Genomic DNA, 17,185 nt, shown 5'->3' with positions numbered 1-17,185 from the left:
TAGCTCAGTGGTAGAGTGCATGATTAGCATGTACGAGGTCCTGGGCTCAACCCTCAATAACTCCATTAAAAAAAAAAAAGAAGAAGACAAATAAAACTTAAAAAAAAAAAAAAAAACCAGAAGAGTATAATGGAGTTGGAAATTGGAAACAGGGATTTTAGAATCATCATCATCAGTCAGGCCTTTTGTTATATGCCCCACAGCAACGTGTACTCTCCTTCAGAGCACTTGTCACAATTATAATTAACAATTAACTGTGTAATTGTTTAATCTGTCTCTCCTGCTAGAATTCCAGTCCAATGGAAGCAGAGTCCTAGCACCTAGTCCAGTGCCTTGTACTCAGTAAATATTGCTGAACGGATGAATGAAAAAACTTGCTACTTCCAAGAGCCACCATTTATTGAGCATGCACAGCAGGCACTGTGATAACCATTTCATATACGTAATCTCATTTAAACCCTACAGTAATTTCATGAGATGGGGGTCAAGGGTTCTCAAACCTAAATTCAATGGGTCTGGGGTAACTCCTGGGAATCTGAATTTAAGTTCCCAGGTACTTCTAAAGAGCAGTCAGGTTTGGAGACCACTCAGGTGGATGGTTTTATTGAAATTTTACAGATGATGAGACTAGGGTTCAGCAAATAATAGTGACTTGTTCAAAGTCCCATGGCTAGGAAGAACCATGATGCAAAACTAGATCTCTTAGGGAGAGAACTTTACCACAAGCCTCCCTGTGGTAAAAAAAAAAAAAAAAAAAAAGAGTTTATGAGGAAAGAGCAGAAGGCCAAAGAGGGAGTCCTTGAAACCAAGGAGAGTAGTGAGCACTGCCAAATGCCACAGAGAGGTCACAGAGGATGTGGTATCAGGGAGAACCTGGGGACGACCAACCAGAGTGTCTGCAATGCCTGGGTCTGACATTACAGGAAGATGAAGACATAGCTCATATAGGACAGGGCACTCCCTCTGGAGACCTGGCCAGCTGGAAGGAGCTGTGGTTTGAGGCTCAGCCAAGATCACTCCTTGGTAGTAAATCTTTGTGCTAAAATTATTAAAGTCAAATATCTGGGCCTGTGAGGTGGTATGCCAAGAAAGGAGGGGCAGGGAGGCTTAAGTCTCATGGGGGAATTTCAATTTGGAATCTCAAGTAAGCTATTCAGAAACTGCAAAATGCAGCCCACTTCAGATTTTCCAGGGCCACTACTCCTTTGCTGGATTATTCAGGCCTTGCCTCACTTTCTTCTCCTCTATGTGTGATTTGCCTTTGGATTACTGCTTCTATTGGAGGATGGAAGGAAGAAGAAGGTTGAAACTCCAACTAGGACACTTTGCTGATTTTTGGTAGTCCTGAATACCATGGATGAAATGAAACTAGAATGATAGCTCAGAAGTAAGACCTTCTAATTATCTGTTTCCACATAGCCACACTCATGTTGGCCCCTGGTACTATAAACATTCAAGGTTGACAGTATTCTCTCTCTCAAAGGGCAGCCTGGAGACCTGTGCAAGGATATGGTGGGTGATAACCCCATCACTAAACCCAACTCATATGCTGTTGATGGTAGATACAAAGCAATGTGTGTTATTTGAAAAAGGACAATGATGACAATAACCCCTTATACCTGTACAAAGCACCTTCACATGCATCAACTCAATCATTCACGACCTTGAGGAGATAGGTATTGTTATCCCCACACTTAGTGAGTGGAAGGAGCCACAATTCAAACCTATCACCTCTGATTCTTTAAATTACAAACCAGCCTGCTACTTTGTTATTGGTCAAAACTTTTCTGAAGCCCACATAGCCTTATTCTGGCTGCATGGAAATTAAAGAGACATTAAGAGTCTCATTGCTCTAAGAAGGAGAATTATGCAGTGAGGGAAAAAATATATGTTTGTTTGCTAGTGATCTCATGCAGAGTGCTGCAGCTAAGCCTTGGTTTCTTATCTGTAGAATGGGGGTAAGGGCCACCTTGAAGAGTGGCCAGAAGGAGGTAAACCTATGCAAAATTCCTGGCACAATGGCTGGCAGAGAACATTCATTCAGCAATGTTAGCACTAGCACTCTTCCATTCTTCAAAGCACCAGGTATTTCAGAGCCCACAAAATTGAGAGCTCTCACAAACTCACAATTGAGTCCCTCTAGCTTAGGTCTTGGTCTCTGATAAGGAACCATGGGGACAGGCTGTGGCAGGGCCTGACCATCTTACACAACATAAAGCACAAAGCCAAGAATATGCTCCAAAGTCCCATAGGACTTCATCCCCCTCCCCTTCCTTTAGTGGTCTGTCTCAGGTAACACTTCCCTCATGAAGGTAAAACTTATCCTAGAGCTATATCCTTCAGATTCCAAATTCCAGAAGGGCTTTCAGTTTGGAATTCTGGAATCTACTAAAAATTCTTCCTTCTCCCTCTCCAAAGCCATAGCCACATCCTGAAAGATTATAAATTTGAAAGTGAGTGCATACTGCAGACCCCACACTAACTCCTCCCAGCCTTCATCTCTACAGGTCGCATTCTATGATTCCCACCACTGTGTGATGATGATGGAGGCCAGCTTAATCACCAGCACTATCCCCCACTTTTGGAGTTTAATCTGTTTGCAGGGACCTCTTTTGTTCAAAGACAGATCTCCACAAGAAGGGGTCCTCCTGAGCCAGATGGAGATTTACACAAACTGAAATCTCAAATGCCTACAGGGCCAGGCAGGTAAAGTAGACGACTTAAGAAGGCGGACATTATTCAGTGCAGAGTGCTGCAGACTGTGGTGAACAAGAGAGTACACTTATACAAGTGGCAGGGGAATCTCAGCTCTGCCCACTGCAGCCATCCAGCTCTTTCCTCCGCTTCTCTCCACTCTCTGCAACTCAGGCCCACGCTCTTTACCCACCTCCCTTCTCTTCCAGGGGCGTCGCAGGCTTTCAGCGCAGCCACCAGCCCCGGGCGCTCCTGATAGCTACAGAGGAACAGCTGATGAGCTGCTCTGACGTAGACCCACTTTTCCCCTGGGAACCCCGAGCAGGCCGAGGGAGGGGACAAAGCCGCGCCCTGAGGGTCCCCACTCTATCTGGGAAAACAGGGCCTCAAGCTTGAGAGCTCTGGGGTGAGGATGAGCGAACAGCACACCTCCCAGAAAACACTAACCTCCCGGTGGCTTAAAGGGGACAAGGGGGGTAGGGTCAAGGGACGCGACAGAGCCTCGTGGTTTCTGGATGGGAAACGCACATCGTTTAGGCACCCCTCCGCTCAAGTCGCTTCCAAACCAGGTTATTCTTGGGGAGGGGAGTTTCGGACAGCGGGGGGGGGGGGGCTACGCAAATGGCTCTGTCCTCGGGCGCTGCAGTAGTCACTGCGCTTCCCCGCCCCCGCTCCAGAATGCCACCCTTCCCTCTCTCCGCCAGACCCAGAGCAGGAGCTCCGCCCCCAACGCACCGCCCCAGTCCCCCTCCCCCGCCACGCCTTAAAACCCAGTGCACACCGCCCAGGCGCGCCCTGCCCGGCGCACCTCTCTTCTTCTCTCCAGCTCCAGCTGCAGCCGCTCTCCCGGCCCTGGACCCGGCACCATGAGTTTCGGCTCCGAACACTATCTCTGCGCCGGCTCCTCCTACCGCAAGGTGTTCGGAGACGGCTCGCGCCTGTCTTCGCGCCTCTCTGGGGCTGGCGGCCCGGGTAGCTTCCGTTCGCAGTCGCTGTCCCGCGGCAATGTGGCCTCCTCGGCCGCCTGCTCCTCGGTCTCGTCGCTTGGCCTGGGCCTGGCCTACCGCCGGTCTCCGGCGTCCGACGGGCTGGACCTGAGTCAGGCGGCGGCGCGCACCAACGAGTACAAGATCATCCGCACCAACGAGAAGGAGCAGCTGCAGGGCCTCAACGACCGCTTCGCCGTGTTCATCGAGAAGGTGCACCAGCTGGAGACGCAGAACCGTGCGCTCGAAGCCGAGCTGGCCGCGCTGCGGCAGCGCCACGCCGAGCCGTCGCGCGTCGGCGAGCTCTTCCAGCGCGAGTTGCGCGATCTGCGCGCGCAGCTGGAGGAAGCGAGCTCGGCGCGCGCGCAGGCCCTGCTGGAGCGCGACGGGCTGGCCGAGGAGGTGCAGCGGCTTCGGGCGCGCTGCGAAGAGGAGAGCCGCGGGCGGGAAGGCGCGGAGCGCGCCCTGAAGGCGCAGCAGCGCGACGTGGACGGCGCCACTCTGGCCCGCCTGGACCTGGAGAAGAAGGTGGAGTCGCTGCTGGACGAGCTGGCCTTTGTGCGCCAGGTGCATGACGAGGAGGTAGCTGAGCTGCTGGCCACGCTGCAGGCGTCGTCGCAGGCCGCGGCCGAGGTGGACGTGGCTGTGGCTAAACCAGACCTGAGTTCGGCGCTGAGAGAGATCCGCGCTCAGTATGAGTCCCTGGCCGCCAAGAACCTGCAGTCAGCCGAGGAGTGGTACAAGTCTAAGTTTGCCAACCTGAACGAGCAGGCAGCGCGCAGCACCGAGGCCATCCGGGCCAGCCGCGAGGAGATTCACGAGTACCGGCGCCAGCTTCAGGCACGCACCATCGAGATCGAGGGGCTGCGTGGGGCCAACGAGTCCTTGGAGAGACAGATCCTGGAGCTGGAAGAGCGTCACAGTGCCGAGGTGGCTAGCTACCAGGTAAAGGCTGGAGTGCTGTGTAGGGCGGGGCATCCTGTTCTCCCCTGCGCATATTTCCCGCACAGTTGCGGCCCTAGGAACCAGGGGGAGGATAAGGGAGGGGAGAGAAAGAGTCCCGCCTGGAGGCGTTGGCAAACAAAAAGCCCTGGAGTCTCTCCCGCTAATTTTAGGGGTCTGGACGCTCTCTTTCCTTGCCCCTCACTTACGTCCCTGTCCGAGCCCTTCTAACAAAGAAGCCATCAAGCTTCTGTTCTTTGGAGTCTGGAAATCTAACTCACGCCTCCCTGTCAGCAAATGGGCATGAACACACTGGCGACCCCACCCCAAAGTATGAGTGAGCCCACAGCCTCCTCTCCATGGTTGGCGGTGCTGTTTCCGCTGTCTGGCTTATTTGGTTGACTTCGAAAGGCTTTCGGTGTGCTCTGGAAATATTTATGGAGTAGGTCTGCCCTTGGGTTGGGGGAAGAATGCCGGACTGAACTGGGAAGGGTCCTATCCCATTGTCTTGAGTTGTGCCCTCAAAGGAGTAGAGATTTGGAGTGAACGAGATGGGTGATTGGGCTAGTAATAACCACCCTGCTCTGTCCTCCCCCAGCACACAGACGGTTCCCTTGTCTCCCGACTGATGGTATTTCTTCCTAAAGAAAGCTTTACACGAGAATGGTCGGGCGCTGTCCTCGGTGCTGATCTCGAGTTCGGCGGCTCAGAAATTTACCTCCTGTCTCATGTCCCAGTTACTACTCTCTAGGCAATTAACTGCTTTAACTTTTTTTTTTTTTTCTTCTGCAACACCAACACATCAGTCTTGGTTACCTGCAATCAAAGGTCACCTCGTGGACAGCATCAATTTGCACTTTCATGGATGGCTTAGCACGTAACAAAAACCACTTAATCTGCTCAGCAGCAGTGACGTCCCACTTGAAAATGCCCATTTCCTTAACATTTTTCCATCCTAAGTGCATGTAGTAAATCACAGAGATAGGTTCATCTTTCTTATAGGCCACTTTTTTTTCCCCCATCTTTGCCTGTCCTCTAAGCTCCTGTGAAGGTTTTGATCGGTTCTTTCTTCCTTTTCTCTCCAAACAAAGGCCACTGCATCTTCGGTTTTACTATATAGAACATTCTGGGCTTATGACCACAAAGGGCACAGAGGCAGGTGAAATGTGTAGAAAAGAATCTAAATAGTGTGGTTCAGTTTCAAGGTGCAATAAAAGCTTCATTGGATAGAATGCTAATAATTTGGAAACTTGCAGTAATCCATTCTAGCCAAGATCCAAGTTTACATTTGATGAAATTAATAGGATTTGAGAACATTAATAAAATATAATCAAGAAAGGAGTGAAACCTCAACATACTATTTTAGTCTGGAGCTAAAGAATTATTAGTGGTGTGCAGTATTTGCTGTTCATTATACATGACTCCCTTTGATAAAGGAAGAAAGCTTGCTTGGACCATTTGTTTTGGTGTTGGGAATTACAGTAATACTCAAATAAATACTTCTATTCTGCTTCAAAAATCTGTAACTTGAACTTTTCACTATGTGGCCTAGCTTCTGGATGGCTTGAATTAATCACATTTAGTTAATTGAGACTTCATGTTTTCTTCTAGAAGCTCAAAGGATGAGCTAGGTGGTCTTCTGAAGGGCTAGCCCAGTATTTCTACAAAAAGGATAATTTATCCATCAACTACCATCTGAACTGGACTTTGCCATGTCCTCTGTTTGCTTGTTAGAGCTCCTACATTCTAAGAGCTAGTGATAGTATTGTCTGGCTTGTTTTGTTTGCTTTAAGGGCTTTCAATGCTAGACAATAGTAGGGTCATCCAGACCTAATCTGCAGGAAACAAAAAACAGAAACTGCGGCATCTGCAGCTCTGCAGTGCTGCCCCCATCAGCTTTAGCCTCAGAGCCTCAGTGGACCTGCTATGAGTGGAAGAGGAGTTCAGACAACAGATATATCTTTATAGATATATAGAAATATCTTACCCTTTGGGACCTAAGGCTGAGGAGGGGCTCACATTGTCACATGCGGATCCTGAAGGCCTGAAGCCACAAGGGTGTCATCTGGCTATTCTCTCTAACAGTCTTAGCAGTGCTGACCGAGATGAGAAGCGTCTTTTCCCATAGTGAGATTCAGCCATTGTTTTCTTGCCCTCTCACCCCCTGCCCCTCCCCTTTCACTGCAGCAATGGGAGGCTGTTCTCTTTCTTCTGCTTCAGAGATTAGTGGTAGGCCCATTTTCCTTTGCAAGTTTCCCACCCTCTTAGAGGCAGAAGAAGGCCCCATTAAAGTCACATTTTTCCTGCCCCAGAGAGCTGACAGCCTACTAGAGGAAAGAAAGCTTATTACACTTTTGAAAGGGTAAAGAATGGTTCAGGGTGTCTTAATAAGCATACAATGGTGTATGAGAGAGACTGAATCAGGCAACAGGAGAAATTATGAGGCACTAGGGTGGTTGTCTTCAGAAGCCAAATGCAGCCACCCTCTTTAGCTGAAGGCTTTTTCATTTCTGACATAGGGTGATTCTGGTTCAGGTCATAGCTGCTTCACCACGATTAGAGTGCCTGTTCTGCCAAAGATGTCTAAGGACATCTTTGAAGGACATCTGGGGGCCCTGGCCCTTCACTATGGTCAGTCTTGGAAAGCTTCAGCTTTCCTTGAAAGACCTTGATGAACAATCAAGATCACTATTAGTTAATGCTCTCCAGGGAGATGAGCCAAGTATGCCCTCTTCTCTCCAGTATGAGATTGGAATGCAGCCTAATTAAATAGCAAGAAGGGGTTGGCCCCTTGGAGATTGGGGGTGGCAGTGGCTGCGTATAAATCTATAGCTTGATAGATCCATTTCTGAAATGAGAATTCAAGGGAAAAAAACCTTCCTTTGGTCCCTATCTCTCTCTCCTTTTTTTTCGCCCCAACTCTTCCGTGTGCTTTTTGCTTTGTGTTGTTCTGTTTTTGCCCCTTCTATCTCACTGTATTATTGTCACCTGAGCCACCCTGATAGCTCCTTTACAGAAAAAAAAAAAAAAAAAAAAAAGCCAACAAAAATCTCAAAGAAACTAGTGGTTCCTAATAAACCCATTGACCAACCAAGGTTACTTAGGGGCTTAACAAAAAGATTCTCAGGCCCACTCCCAAAGATACGGATTCAGTAGTTCACAGGTGGGGCCCAGAGAGATGCAATAAAAGCACTGTGTCCTGTCATTCCTCAGACTGATTTTTGGGGTGTACTGACTTAAATCACATTTTCCAATGTAAATCAGCCTATAGAAATACATAAAATGCAAAATTTTAAAGTATGGTAGGAAAAAAAAACAAAAAACAAAAAACAAACAACCAAAGATGGGATGAAGCAAAGACAAGAGTGAGAATAAGGTGAGCTGCAGGTGTACCACGTATAGAAATCCTCTCTCCCCACCATCGTTTATCAGTCAGAGCAGTAATTCTGAATGGCCTCTTTCAATCAGATTGTGCTGCACTCACTACTGCTCACCTGGCTGAAGGCCCCTAAAAGTGATGGGACCCACAGCACTGTTTGCTGTTCCCAGTCTCACTGCAGATGCTAGTGTGGCCAGTTCTCTTACTCCCACATCCTTCCAGCCCTGAGGAAGATGCTCAGCACTTATATCAGCTACTCCAGGAGAGACCCCCGCTGGAGCTGGGAGTGCCTCTCTCCCATTCCCTCAGGCTAAGCCAGCAGCAGCTGCGTGGTTGGGGGAGGGGGCAGACTGCAGTGCTCTGCTCAGATTTCGAGCTGGAGGCCATCTTTGGCAGGGCTTTTGAAGGGCAATGCAAGACAGCCTCTTGTGGGGAGAACGCAAACAAAGAGACTAGACGTTGAAGAGCAGTGGTCAGCAGTCAGCACAATTCCTTCTGAAAGGAGCAAAGTCGTGCTTTTCGTCTACTCTGATCCATAAAATAGACATGTGAAATATGTACCAGAAAAAGTTCAAGAAAATTTCATCACTCTAGAACTCATGCCCCCAACAACCTCTTTTGCAGAAAACATAGGTATGAGACAAAATAGTTTTTTTTTTTAAAGGGCCTAATTAACCTACTGATGAGACAAAACGTCATCTGTCTCTAAATCACATATCAGAAGTTGGCCCTTCTGGTGCCCCAGATTATTTATTGTCACTTTACATGATTCTAAAGCACTTTGTTCTTTGGATTTCAAGCCTGCAACAAGACACAGAAGAGGAACCACTGGAGTCAGGCCTCATCAGGAATGAGTAGCAGCAGATTAGTTCAACTTTCAGGACGAAGAAAACAAATAAGTAGCAAACACTAATTCAAACACTGCTCTAAAGGACCATTTAGGGTAGAAATGAACAGCCTAATATACCTTAGTTGACCTAAAAGATAAAAGACATTACAGGATTATAGAAAAATAATTGATCATTACATAACCCTTAGTTGCTGAGAAAGTTTGCATTATGTTTAATGTCCTAAGTAAGAATAGTACAAACCACTTTAGAAAGGTTTTTATTTTAAATTTTTATTAAAAATTCTTTTTAAATTATTTTTGGGGGGGAGGGAGTATTTAGGTTTATTTATTTACTTATTTATTTTTAATGGAGGTACTGGGGATTGAACCCAGGACCTCATGCATGCTAAGCACACAATCTACCACTGAGATAAGCCCCTCAAATTGTTATTTTTAAAAAATGTGTTATGAAGATGTACATCTTCGTGAAAAATTAGAAAATAAATATCCGATGCTTTAAGGGATATGCCTCCAACTTGCCAATATTTAAGTTTTATTATACATTGCTTTCTTTAGTTATCTAAGGGGTTGTAGGGAGGGCTCAGGATTAGTTTGTCCATATCATGAAAAGGGTAGAGAGTCACCTGGTATGATATTAACAATAATAAAAATCACTAACATTTTTTGAGCAGTTCCTATGTGCCAAGTGCTGTTCTAATGCCCATTATCTAATTTAATGGATAATGGACTCATCATATAATAATGTGAGGAACATTAAAGTGGAATCCTAACTTGAAGATCTCAGAACACCTCAGAAAAGAATAAACATTACAATTTCCCATATACAAAAATGAAAGTTTTGAAGAAAGTAAAATATAGAAAACTGACTGAGGTGTGTTAGATGTTTGTGGCAGAAGTGCAAGGGGCAAGAAATGCAACCCAAAGATCTTCCTGAAATCCTCTTCTTTTCTTCATATAACATTTCTCTTGCTCCTTTGTAGAATGAGAACACTTCCTTTTTCTTTTACCCTAGGCTCTTTCCCCTCTAAGCAGAGTAATGTTGATTCTCTTACCCCTAATATATCACTAGTAGACTTGCCTGTAAGTTAGTTTAACCTCAAATATAACAACCATCAAATAAAATTTCTTGGTGAAATTCCTTTTAAACATTTTGGAATATTTCCATCACTGTCCAGTGTATCATGTATTTTCCCCACTGCTTATCATCCCTTGCTCTGTACCTATCATTTGAGTCTCTTCATTGCAGTATTCCTGTCAATATTTACAGAACAGATAGGTGGGATGAATTTTAATTCCTTCTGCAGATACCCTTGATTTGTAAGTTTGCACCGTCTGATGTATCAGCCCTGCCTTTCACCATCACTTTATCACCTCCACACAAGGGTCTCTTAGCACTTGCTTTCTTGAGGTTTCTGATATGTTTATCTGCATCACTGTTTCATGAAAATAACTGTCAGTCACTTTGCTCTTCATGTTGATAAGAGTTGCAGCTGAACTATATGAGTTATTTGCTCATACTTTTTCAAGTCATAAGAAAAGAAATGTTTATGTAGCATTATTCAATCATTCATTCAACAATTATTCACTGAGTATCTGCAGTATGCATTTTGCTAGGCTGTGAATTTCCAGAGGTGAACTAGACAGAAAAGGTCCCTGTTTCCATGTAACTTACACTCTAGTGTAGAAGTTTCCTAACAGGACCGATTTGCCTGCTCCGGGACGTTCAGCAATGTCTGGAGACATTGTTGGTTATCTCAATCGAGAGGGAGAGCAGGTGCTACTGGCATCTAGTGGATGGAGGTCAGGGATGCTGCTAAAAATCCTATAATTCACAGGACAGACCCCTACAATAAAGAATTATCCAGCCCCAAATGTCAGTAGTGCCCTGGTTGAAAAACCCTGTTATAGAAGGAGGTAACAGAAAGTAAGTGAATAAGGTAATTTCAGATAATGGTAAGAGCTAAGAGCAGAGTGGCTACTTTCAAACAGGGGCTTTTTTCTAACTGGTGAGGACATTTGAACTGAATCTCAATATGACGGGAAGTCAGCCATGTGAAGACCCACCCCAGAGCATTCCAAACAGAGGAAGAAATAGCCAGCCTAAGGGGCCTGGGATAGCAATGAACTTGGTATGTTTAAGCAGCAGAAGAGAAGGCCAGGGTAGCTGAAACACACAGAGAAAGAGGAAAAGTATAGGCCAGGCTGAGCAGTTGGAGGGTTTTAACCAGATGAGCAACAGGATCTTCTGTGTTTTTAAAACATCCTCTGGCTGCCCAAGGATCACAGATTTAAAGCTATTTTTCTTCTATGCCTGGGTTTGCACCTATAGGAACTTAAAGCAAAAGTATTATATAAATTTACTTTCTTTTTAAATAATATTATAATTTCAGTCTGCCATTTGGATTAAAAAAAATTCCTTGGAGTATTTATGCTTCCTCCCTATCTGTCATGTGAAGCGCATTCAGTAAAGTGATTGAGTAGCAGATTTCCAGGAAACCATCAAAACGAATGGAGGCAGAGAAGACTTCCCGTCCTCTCTGTGCTTTCCACAGTTGGAATTTTCTGAATCTAAGCTCCTAACCTGAGGCTTTGGTTTTGGAAAGGACATGAACCAACTGAGTGACTCAGCAGTAATACAACAAGCAAGGGAGGGATGGTAAGTAAGTAAAAAATAAATATCTCCCTGGTGTTCAGTTGAGACCCACGTGCCCCGTGGTAGAAGTTCCTAACCCTCACCATGTGTCCACATGTGTTCTGGGGACCTTTATGAAAAAAATGCAGATGCTTGGACCTCACCCCAGAACAAATGAATCAGAATCTGGGCTGGGGGAAAGGTCTGGATTTTTCATATGCAGTCAGGGTTGAGAATCTGTGCTTTCTCAAGCTCAACCACAATGAATTTCAGCTGGTTTGGCCTAAGTATGTTGAACATGTTGCTTTTCAGGATAACATTGGGCAGCTGGAGAATGATCTGAGGAACACCAAGAGTGAGATGGCACGCCACCTTCGGGAATACCAGGACCTGCTCAATGTCAAAATGGCTCTTGACATTGAGATAGCAGCTTACAGGTACTCAAAGGGCATACTCACCCAGGCAGATCCAGTCACCTGGGCAATGCTACCCAAATAAGTGGTTTTAGTCTCTCCAGCTTCTGATGGGTGAGAGGTGGGATGAGGAAAGACATCATGGCCCTTTCCAGGTGAGCTGATCTCTCTGCCTTCAACTTGGTTATATCCCAGCTCCACCTTACTGGTCCTGGAGTAGTCTACCTACCTCTGCTAGGGCTTAAGGAGATAATGTGAGTACACAGAGGTTAAAATAAAACCCATCAGACCCTAAAAATAGGTTTCATACAATATAGAAAGTCCCAATAGGTAAGGTATCCCCCTGGATTCCACATTTACCTTTATGAAAGTTAAAAAACAGCAGGTACTATTTTTTGAATGACTACTGTGTGCCGAGTATTATACTGCATATAAATTATCTAGGTATCAGGTCATATTCCCATTTTGCAGGTGAGGAAACTTGAACCACAGACTGACTGTGTAACTTACTCAAAGTCACAGAGCAGGTAGATGGAGGAGCTCAGACTCAACCCCAAATGGGAGAATTTTTTTCTTTTTTTTCCTTACACTATGTGTACTACTTTAAAACAAAGCTCCAAGAGGATTTGATAGTGTTTTGAGTTTCTGATTTAAAAAAAAAGGATGAAAGGATGATAAAAATAATTAGGGTCATGAGAAAAAAGGTATTGGGGGCCATTCTTTTATGATGCTGTTTAGGCCAGGCTGGGGGAAACTCTGGAATCTGAAACAGCAGTATTCACTGGTTTCTGTTATTGTTGATTCCATTTCCTTTGCACCCTAACACGTTGGAAAAATACAAATCTCAAGTTCAGGCTGAATTAGGCAGTTCCTTTATGGACCTCTTATCTTCTTATCCCTGTTGCACTTAAGGTGTTAATTAGTAAAATTACTTCTCCTTAGAGCTTTGTAGACTCTAAGTGCCAAAAATGGGTGTGATGAGGCCAAGAGGAGTTGTAGATTTTTTTTTCTCAAATGTATCTACGAATAGATAGGTTTCCCGTTGACAGTGGCTTAAATGCAGCTGGTGCTAAAGATATGTGAGTGATGTATGTGAGTAATGTGTGTGAGTATGTGTGTGCACGTTTTGGATAAAGTCCAAGTCTTTAGCCTTAGAATTCAATATTTATTGGTCTCAATCTCATGAAGAAACTGTGAAATCTCTCTAATCTGGAATGAATAGGGGCTGGAGGGTTAAGTTCTTTAAAAAAAAAGAAGTTACAAGCTGATTTCCTAAGTTTTTCTCTGTCGGATTTACAGGAAACTGCTGGAAGGCGAAGAGACACGTTTTAGCACCAGTGGATTAAGCATTTCCGGGCTGAATCCACTTCCCAATCCAAGTTATCTGCTCCCACCTAGAATCCTCAGCTCTACCACCTCCAAAATCTCATCCACTGGGCTGTCTCTTAAGAAAGAGGAGGAGGAAGAGGAGGCTTCTAAGGTAGCCTCTAAGAAAACCTCCCAGATAGGGGAAAGTTTTGAAGAAATATTGGAGGAAACAATAATATCTACTAAGAAAACCGAGAAATCAAATATAGAAGAAAGCACCATTTCAAGCCAAAAAATATAATTCTGTTGCTTAAAAAAAAGTTAATGCTTAAGAAGAGATAATATGCATTTAACTTGCTAAGCAGCCTATTCCTGATCCAAAACACCCGTCACCATGATACAATGTCTTCAAGGCTTCAGTCTCATATTTAGCATTAAATACTTTCTTTCTCTAATAAGAAAACCACACCTTAGATTGGAGCAAACCGCAGTCCTAGAGCAATCACAGAGGAGTCATCTAAGTGTACAGCTTTCTCACCTAAAGCTCAGGCTTCACAGCGATAGATGATTCAGGTACAGAGCAAGTACAAACTGAGGTGCTAAATCTGTGATCATTATCATTTTGCTGTGAGTTGAAATTAAAAACTGTATTCACTCACTATACCCAGCCGTTATCCAGCTATATAATCTCACTCTAGATACCTAAAACATAAAATCACTGCCAAAGATAAACCCACGGTTCACACCCAACACCACTGACAGAATTGTTTCACACATGATAGGTGTTTGTGTAATGGACACTTTCCCTCCCACCCCCCTCAAGTCCATATATCCTTTTCTTCCATATGGGGGAAAAAAGGCTAGTGTAGTTTTTGTCCCATTTAAACACATTTAGATTCTTCTCAAAAGAACTTGCCCCGTTTAGCTCTCTTTGCTCAATAGGTAGGATTAGATGCATGCTGACCATTTCTATGATTCGTGTAACGACTTCTCCCTGCCCATTTCATATCCTTCTAATTCTGTAGTTTAAAAAAAATGGCAGTGATAAGTTGTAAGGGTTGCCCCCGACAAATAAAATAATGAAAACTGTTCCTAGATTTTAGGCTCTCAGCTTATTCAAATCCATTTAATTAGGAAAAATGAATACTTTATTAAGAATTTAGCTTTTCACCTTTAGAAGCACAGTCTTAGTTAATTCCAAACTGTGATTAAGCTGACCTTAGATTTAGCAGTATAAGCTGGAAGAGGTATTTGTATGAAGGGGAAAAGCCAAGGTCTCATTTATCTGTGTCAGTTCATTTGTGGTGGTAAAGAATTAGCTGTTTCATGCCCTTACCCTTAGACAGAATCCACATATTCCCCTTCCCACTAGTCCAGGTCCTAAAGAGGCCTCGTTTTCACTCCTATGCCTTTTAAGAGTGTTAAGTGTAGATCATGTTATCACTAGGACACAGTGCTACTGCCCCAAAGTAAAAGAAGTCACTTCTTGTCAATCAATACTACCAGCAAGTATAAAAAAGAAATATTTCTCTTTTCTAAAAGAGTCTTACCCAACAGTTTTCCCACTGATACACGGTTGGTAGGGTCTCCCTTCACTGTTGGAGAGGAAGAGACACTCAGACCAGAGAAGGGCACACGTGCTCCTGCTCACATGCAAGGAAGTAGATTCCACAGAGTCAGGTTTTCATCTGCCCTACTGTGTAGCAGCTGCATTGCCCAGCCTTCCACGTTTGCCCAGTTTGATGCAGGATTAGTTCTCTGTTGGAGTCACTTCCACCAGATCTAAAGAGTTGCTATGTCTCTGTCACATCTCTCCATTAAGAGCTCTGTGGTGATGAGGACGTGATGCTTTTACTGAACTTTCTTATTCTAGCACCTGCTTCAATTATTCAAGGAAACTTGAAAGAATACTTTTCTCCCTTCCCCTTACTCTATCCCTGTCTTTACTCCCCACACTTAACTGTAAAACAATAGTAAAATAAGAATTAAAAGTCACACGAATCCCACCAACATAACTTGTGTTCTGTGGTTTCTGCTGCTTCAACTGAGAGAAGTGCTGTTTTGCTTCAGGGAGACAGTTGTATCCCAGATAACTCAGAAATCATGTTCTCTGTTCCATGCATCCACATTTAGTTTTGTTTAGTGTTTTTTTTTCCCCCCTGCCAAAGCCTTGGGGCTACAGTCTGCAGACTGTCTGGTCTGAAACACATAATGCACTAAGTGGACAGTTCATGGCAGGAAGTAGGAAATCAGATCAGATGAAAGATAATAATGCATTCTGTGCCTGGATGATTTAATTAGCTTGGTGAAAATTTCTGGGAATGAACTGGCAGAAAGCACATGATAAAAAGTTCTTCAAAATAATATGAATCTTTTCCTTCTTTGAAAATGAGGCTATACTTCTGCAGAACCCAGAAGGGTTCTACCCTTTAGGCAGAACATGGGCAGCAGTAATGGAATTTGCCTCTACTATAATGATTCTTAAACTTTTTTGGGATTAAACAGCTCTTGGAGAAAGCTGTGAACCATTTTCCCAAAAAAGTACACACACAAAACTGTACCCATCAAGGGGCTTGTGACATCTCTAGGACTATCTACTTCTGGTATCTAGAATGTGGACATCAAGTTGAGGCTGCCTAATGCCGTGCCAGGATCCAGGATGGAGACCAGAAGTGAGGGGATAAATGCAATTCACAGCTGATGCTGATGGTTGAAGATGGAGCTTGCTGAATCCTGAACAGTAGCATCATTCTCAGTCCGTCTGCCTAAGGGAACTTGCATAGTCAATGGTACTGCTAGTGAAAAGAGTAAGTCATACACTAACCATGAGCAATTTATTATAATCAAAATATCTTTTAGGGCCTCTTAAGGAACAACAATCTCATCAATACATTTGCAGTATAGACACTGGTTGCCACTTCTAAGAGTAGTACTATATGGTTAATGGATCCTTCTCTATGCAAAACCAGAGAGCTTTTTATTAATTTACATAATTTCTGGCTCTGACTAATTTGTGTCTCCTATTTTCAGTGAGTCACCACTAATTGCCATGAGCTCATTTATAAAAGAAAGACATTAAAAGCATTTTATGGAGTTGATAAATTATTAAATCAGAACAATTATAGTAACAGGGAAGCACAGTGTTCAAAATCATAAGGCAGGGAGGAGGAGGAAAGGGAAGCAGCAACATCAACTGTTATGATGGAACAGGACAACAAAGGGAAGCTTTCCTGTCCACAAAGCACGTGAGTGATACCCAATATGACTTTCAGAAGCACTCAGTAATGAGATCCCCTGCATCCTGGGCCTTATTAACAACAGCTGTGACTTATTCAGTACCTATGTACTGCGTGTCAGGCACTGTACTAGGCGGTAAACATAGATGATCTCATTTAAACCTCACGACCCGTTAGCTGTAGTGTTTGTATACCTATTTGACAAATGAAGGACTAGAGCCTTGGAAGAACAAGGTTAAAACCCTCCTCTGATGCCACACAGTGAGGAACACAGCCAGGAGTTGAGCGTTGGTCTTCTAACTCTGCTGTGCTTGCTTTTCTTTCCTGTGTTACCTCTCTACGTAAAAGAGCATCCCCTCATTTGAGGGAACAGAAATCTTTCTATCTCCTTTTTCACCCCTTCCTCACCAGGTTTCACTCAAGGTTTCTCTGCCCCAGAAATCCGTGGCAAAATCAAATCCCAAAGGGAAACTGCTACATTTTGCAGACTTCCTGAGCCTACTGCCCTTCTGCACTGCAGTGAGGTGGTAGCAGCCCCGTACTGGGCTCTGGGCCCATCCAGCCAGGAGTCATCTCTGCTGCTGCTAACAATTATAAGAATTGGGTGGTATTTAACTATTTTTTAAAAAGGGGTTTCAAAATATAATTTTGCAAAGAAATTCTGTAGTTCAGTATCAAAGGGCCTGGAATTAAGGGAATATTACAGAAGGGACAATTTCTCAAGAGGTAATAAGTCCAGGATACT

General features: G+C 44.3%; 1 protein-coding gene across 1 annotated transcript; it reads left to right on the top strand.

Moving 5' to 3' along the window:
* Positions 1-3,498: 3,498 nt before the first annotated feature.
* Positions 3,499-15,207, top strand: INA (internexin neuronal intermediate filament protein alpha). The gene is made up of 3 exons (XM_074374466.1): positions 3,499-4,625; positions 11,796-11,920; positions 13,196-15,207. Exons 1-3 carry the CDS (start codon positions 3,561-3,563, stop codon positions 13,503-13,505), a joined length of 1,500 nt encoding a protein of 499 aa, XP_074230567.1. The 5' UTR covers positions 3,499-3,560; the 3' UTR covers positions 13,506-15,207.
* The last annotated feature ends 1,978 nt before the right edge of the window (positions 15,208-17,185 follow it).

This window comes from Camelus bactrianus, chromosome 11 (genome assembly GCF_048773025.1).
Source record: "Camelus bactrianus isolate YW-2024 breed Bactrian camel chromosome 11, ASM4877302v1, whole genome shotgun sequence".
Classification (NCBI taxonomy): domain Eukaryota; kingdom Metazoa; phylum Chordata; class Mammalia; order Artiodactyla; family Camelidae; genus Camelus; species Camelus bactrianus.
The sequence above is the reverse complement of the archived record's forward strand: the minus strand, read 5'-3'. Positions and strand labels throughout refer to the sequence as shown.

What these genes read in the sequence shown, in the direction of transcription:
- INA (XM_074374466.1), top strand. Translation starts at nt 3,561, where the DNA reads ATGAGTTTCGGCTCCGAACACTATCTCTGCGCCGGCTCCTCCTACCGC. An exon ending in CCGAGGTGGCTAGCTACCAG is followed by an intron (nt 4,626 to 11,795) that starts GTAAAGGCTGGA and finishes GTTGCTTTTCAG; the next exon opens with GATAACATTGGGCAGCTGGA. An exon ending in ATTGAGATAGCAGCTTACAG is followed by an intron (nt 11,921 to 13,195) that starts GTACTCAAAGGG and finishes TCGGATTTACAG; the next exon opens with GAAACTGCTGGAAGGCGAAG.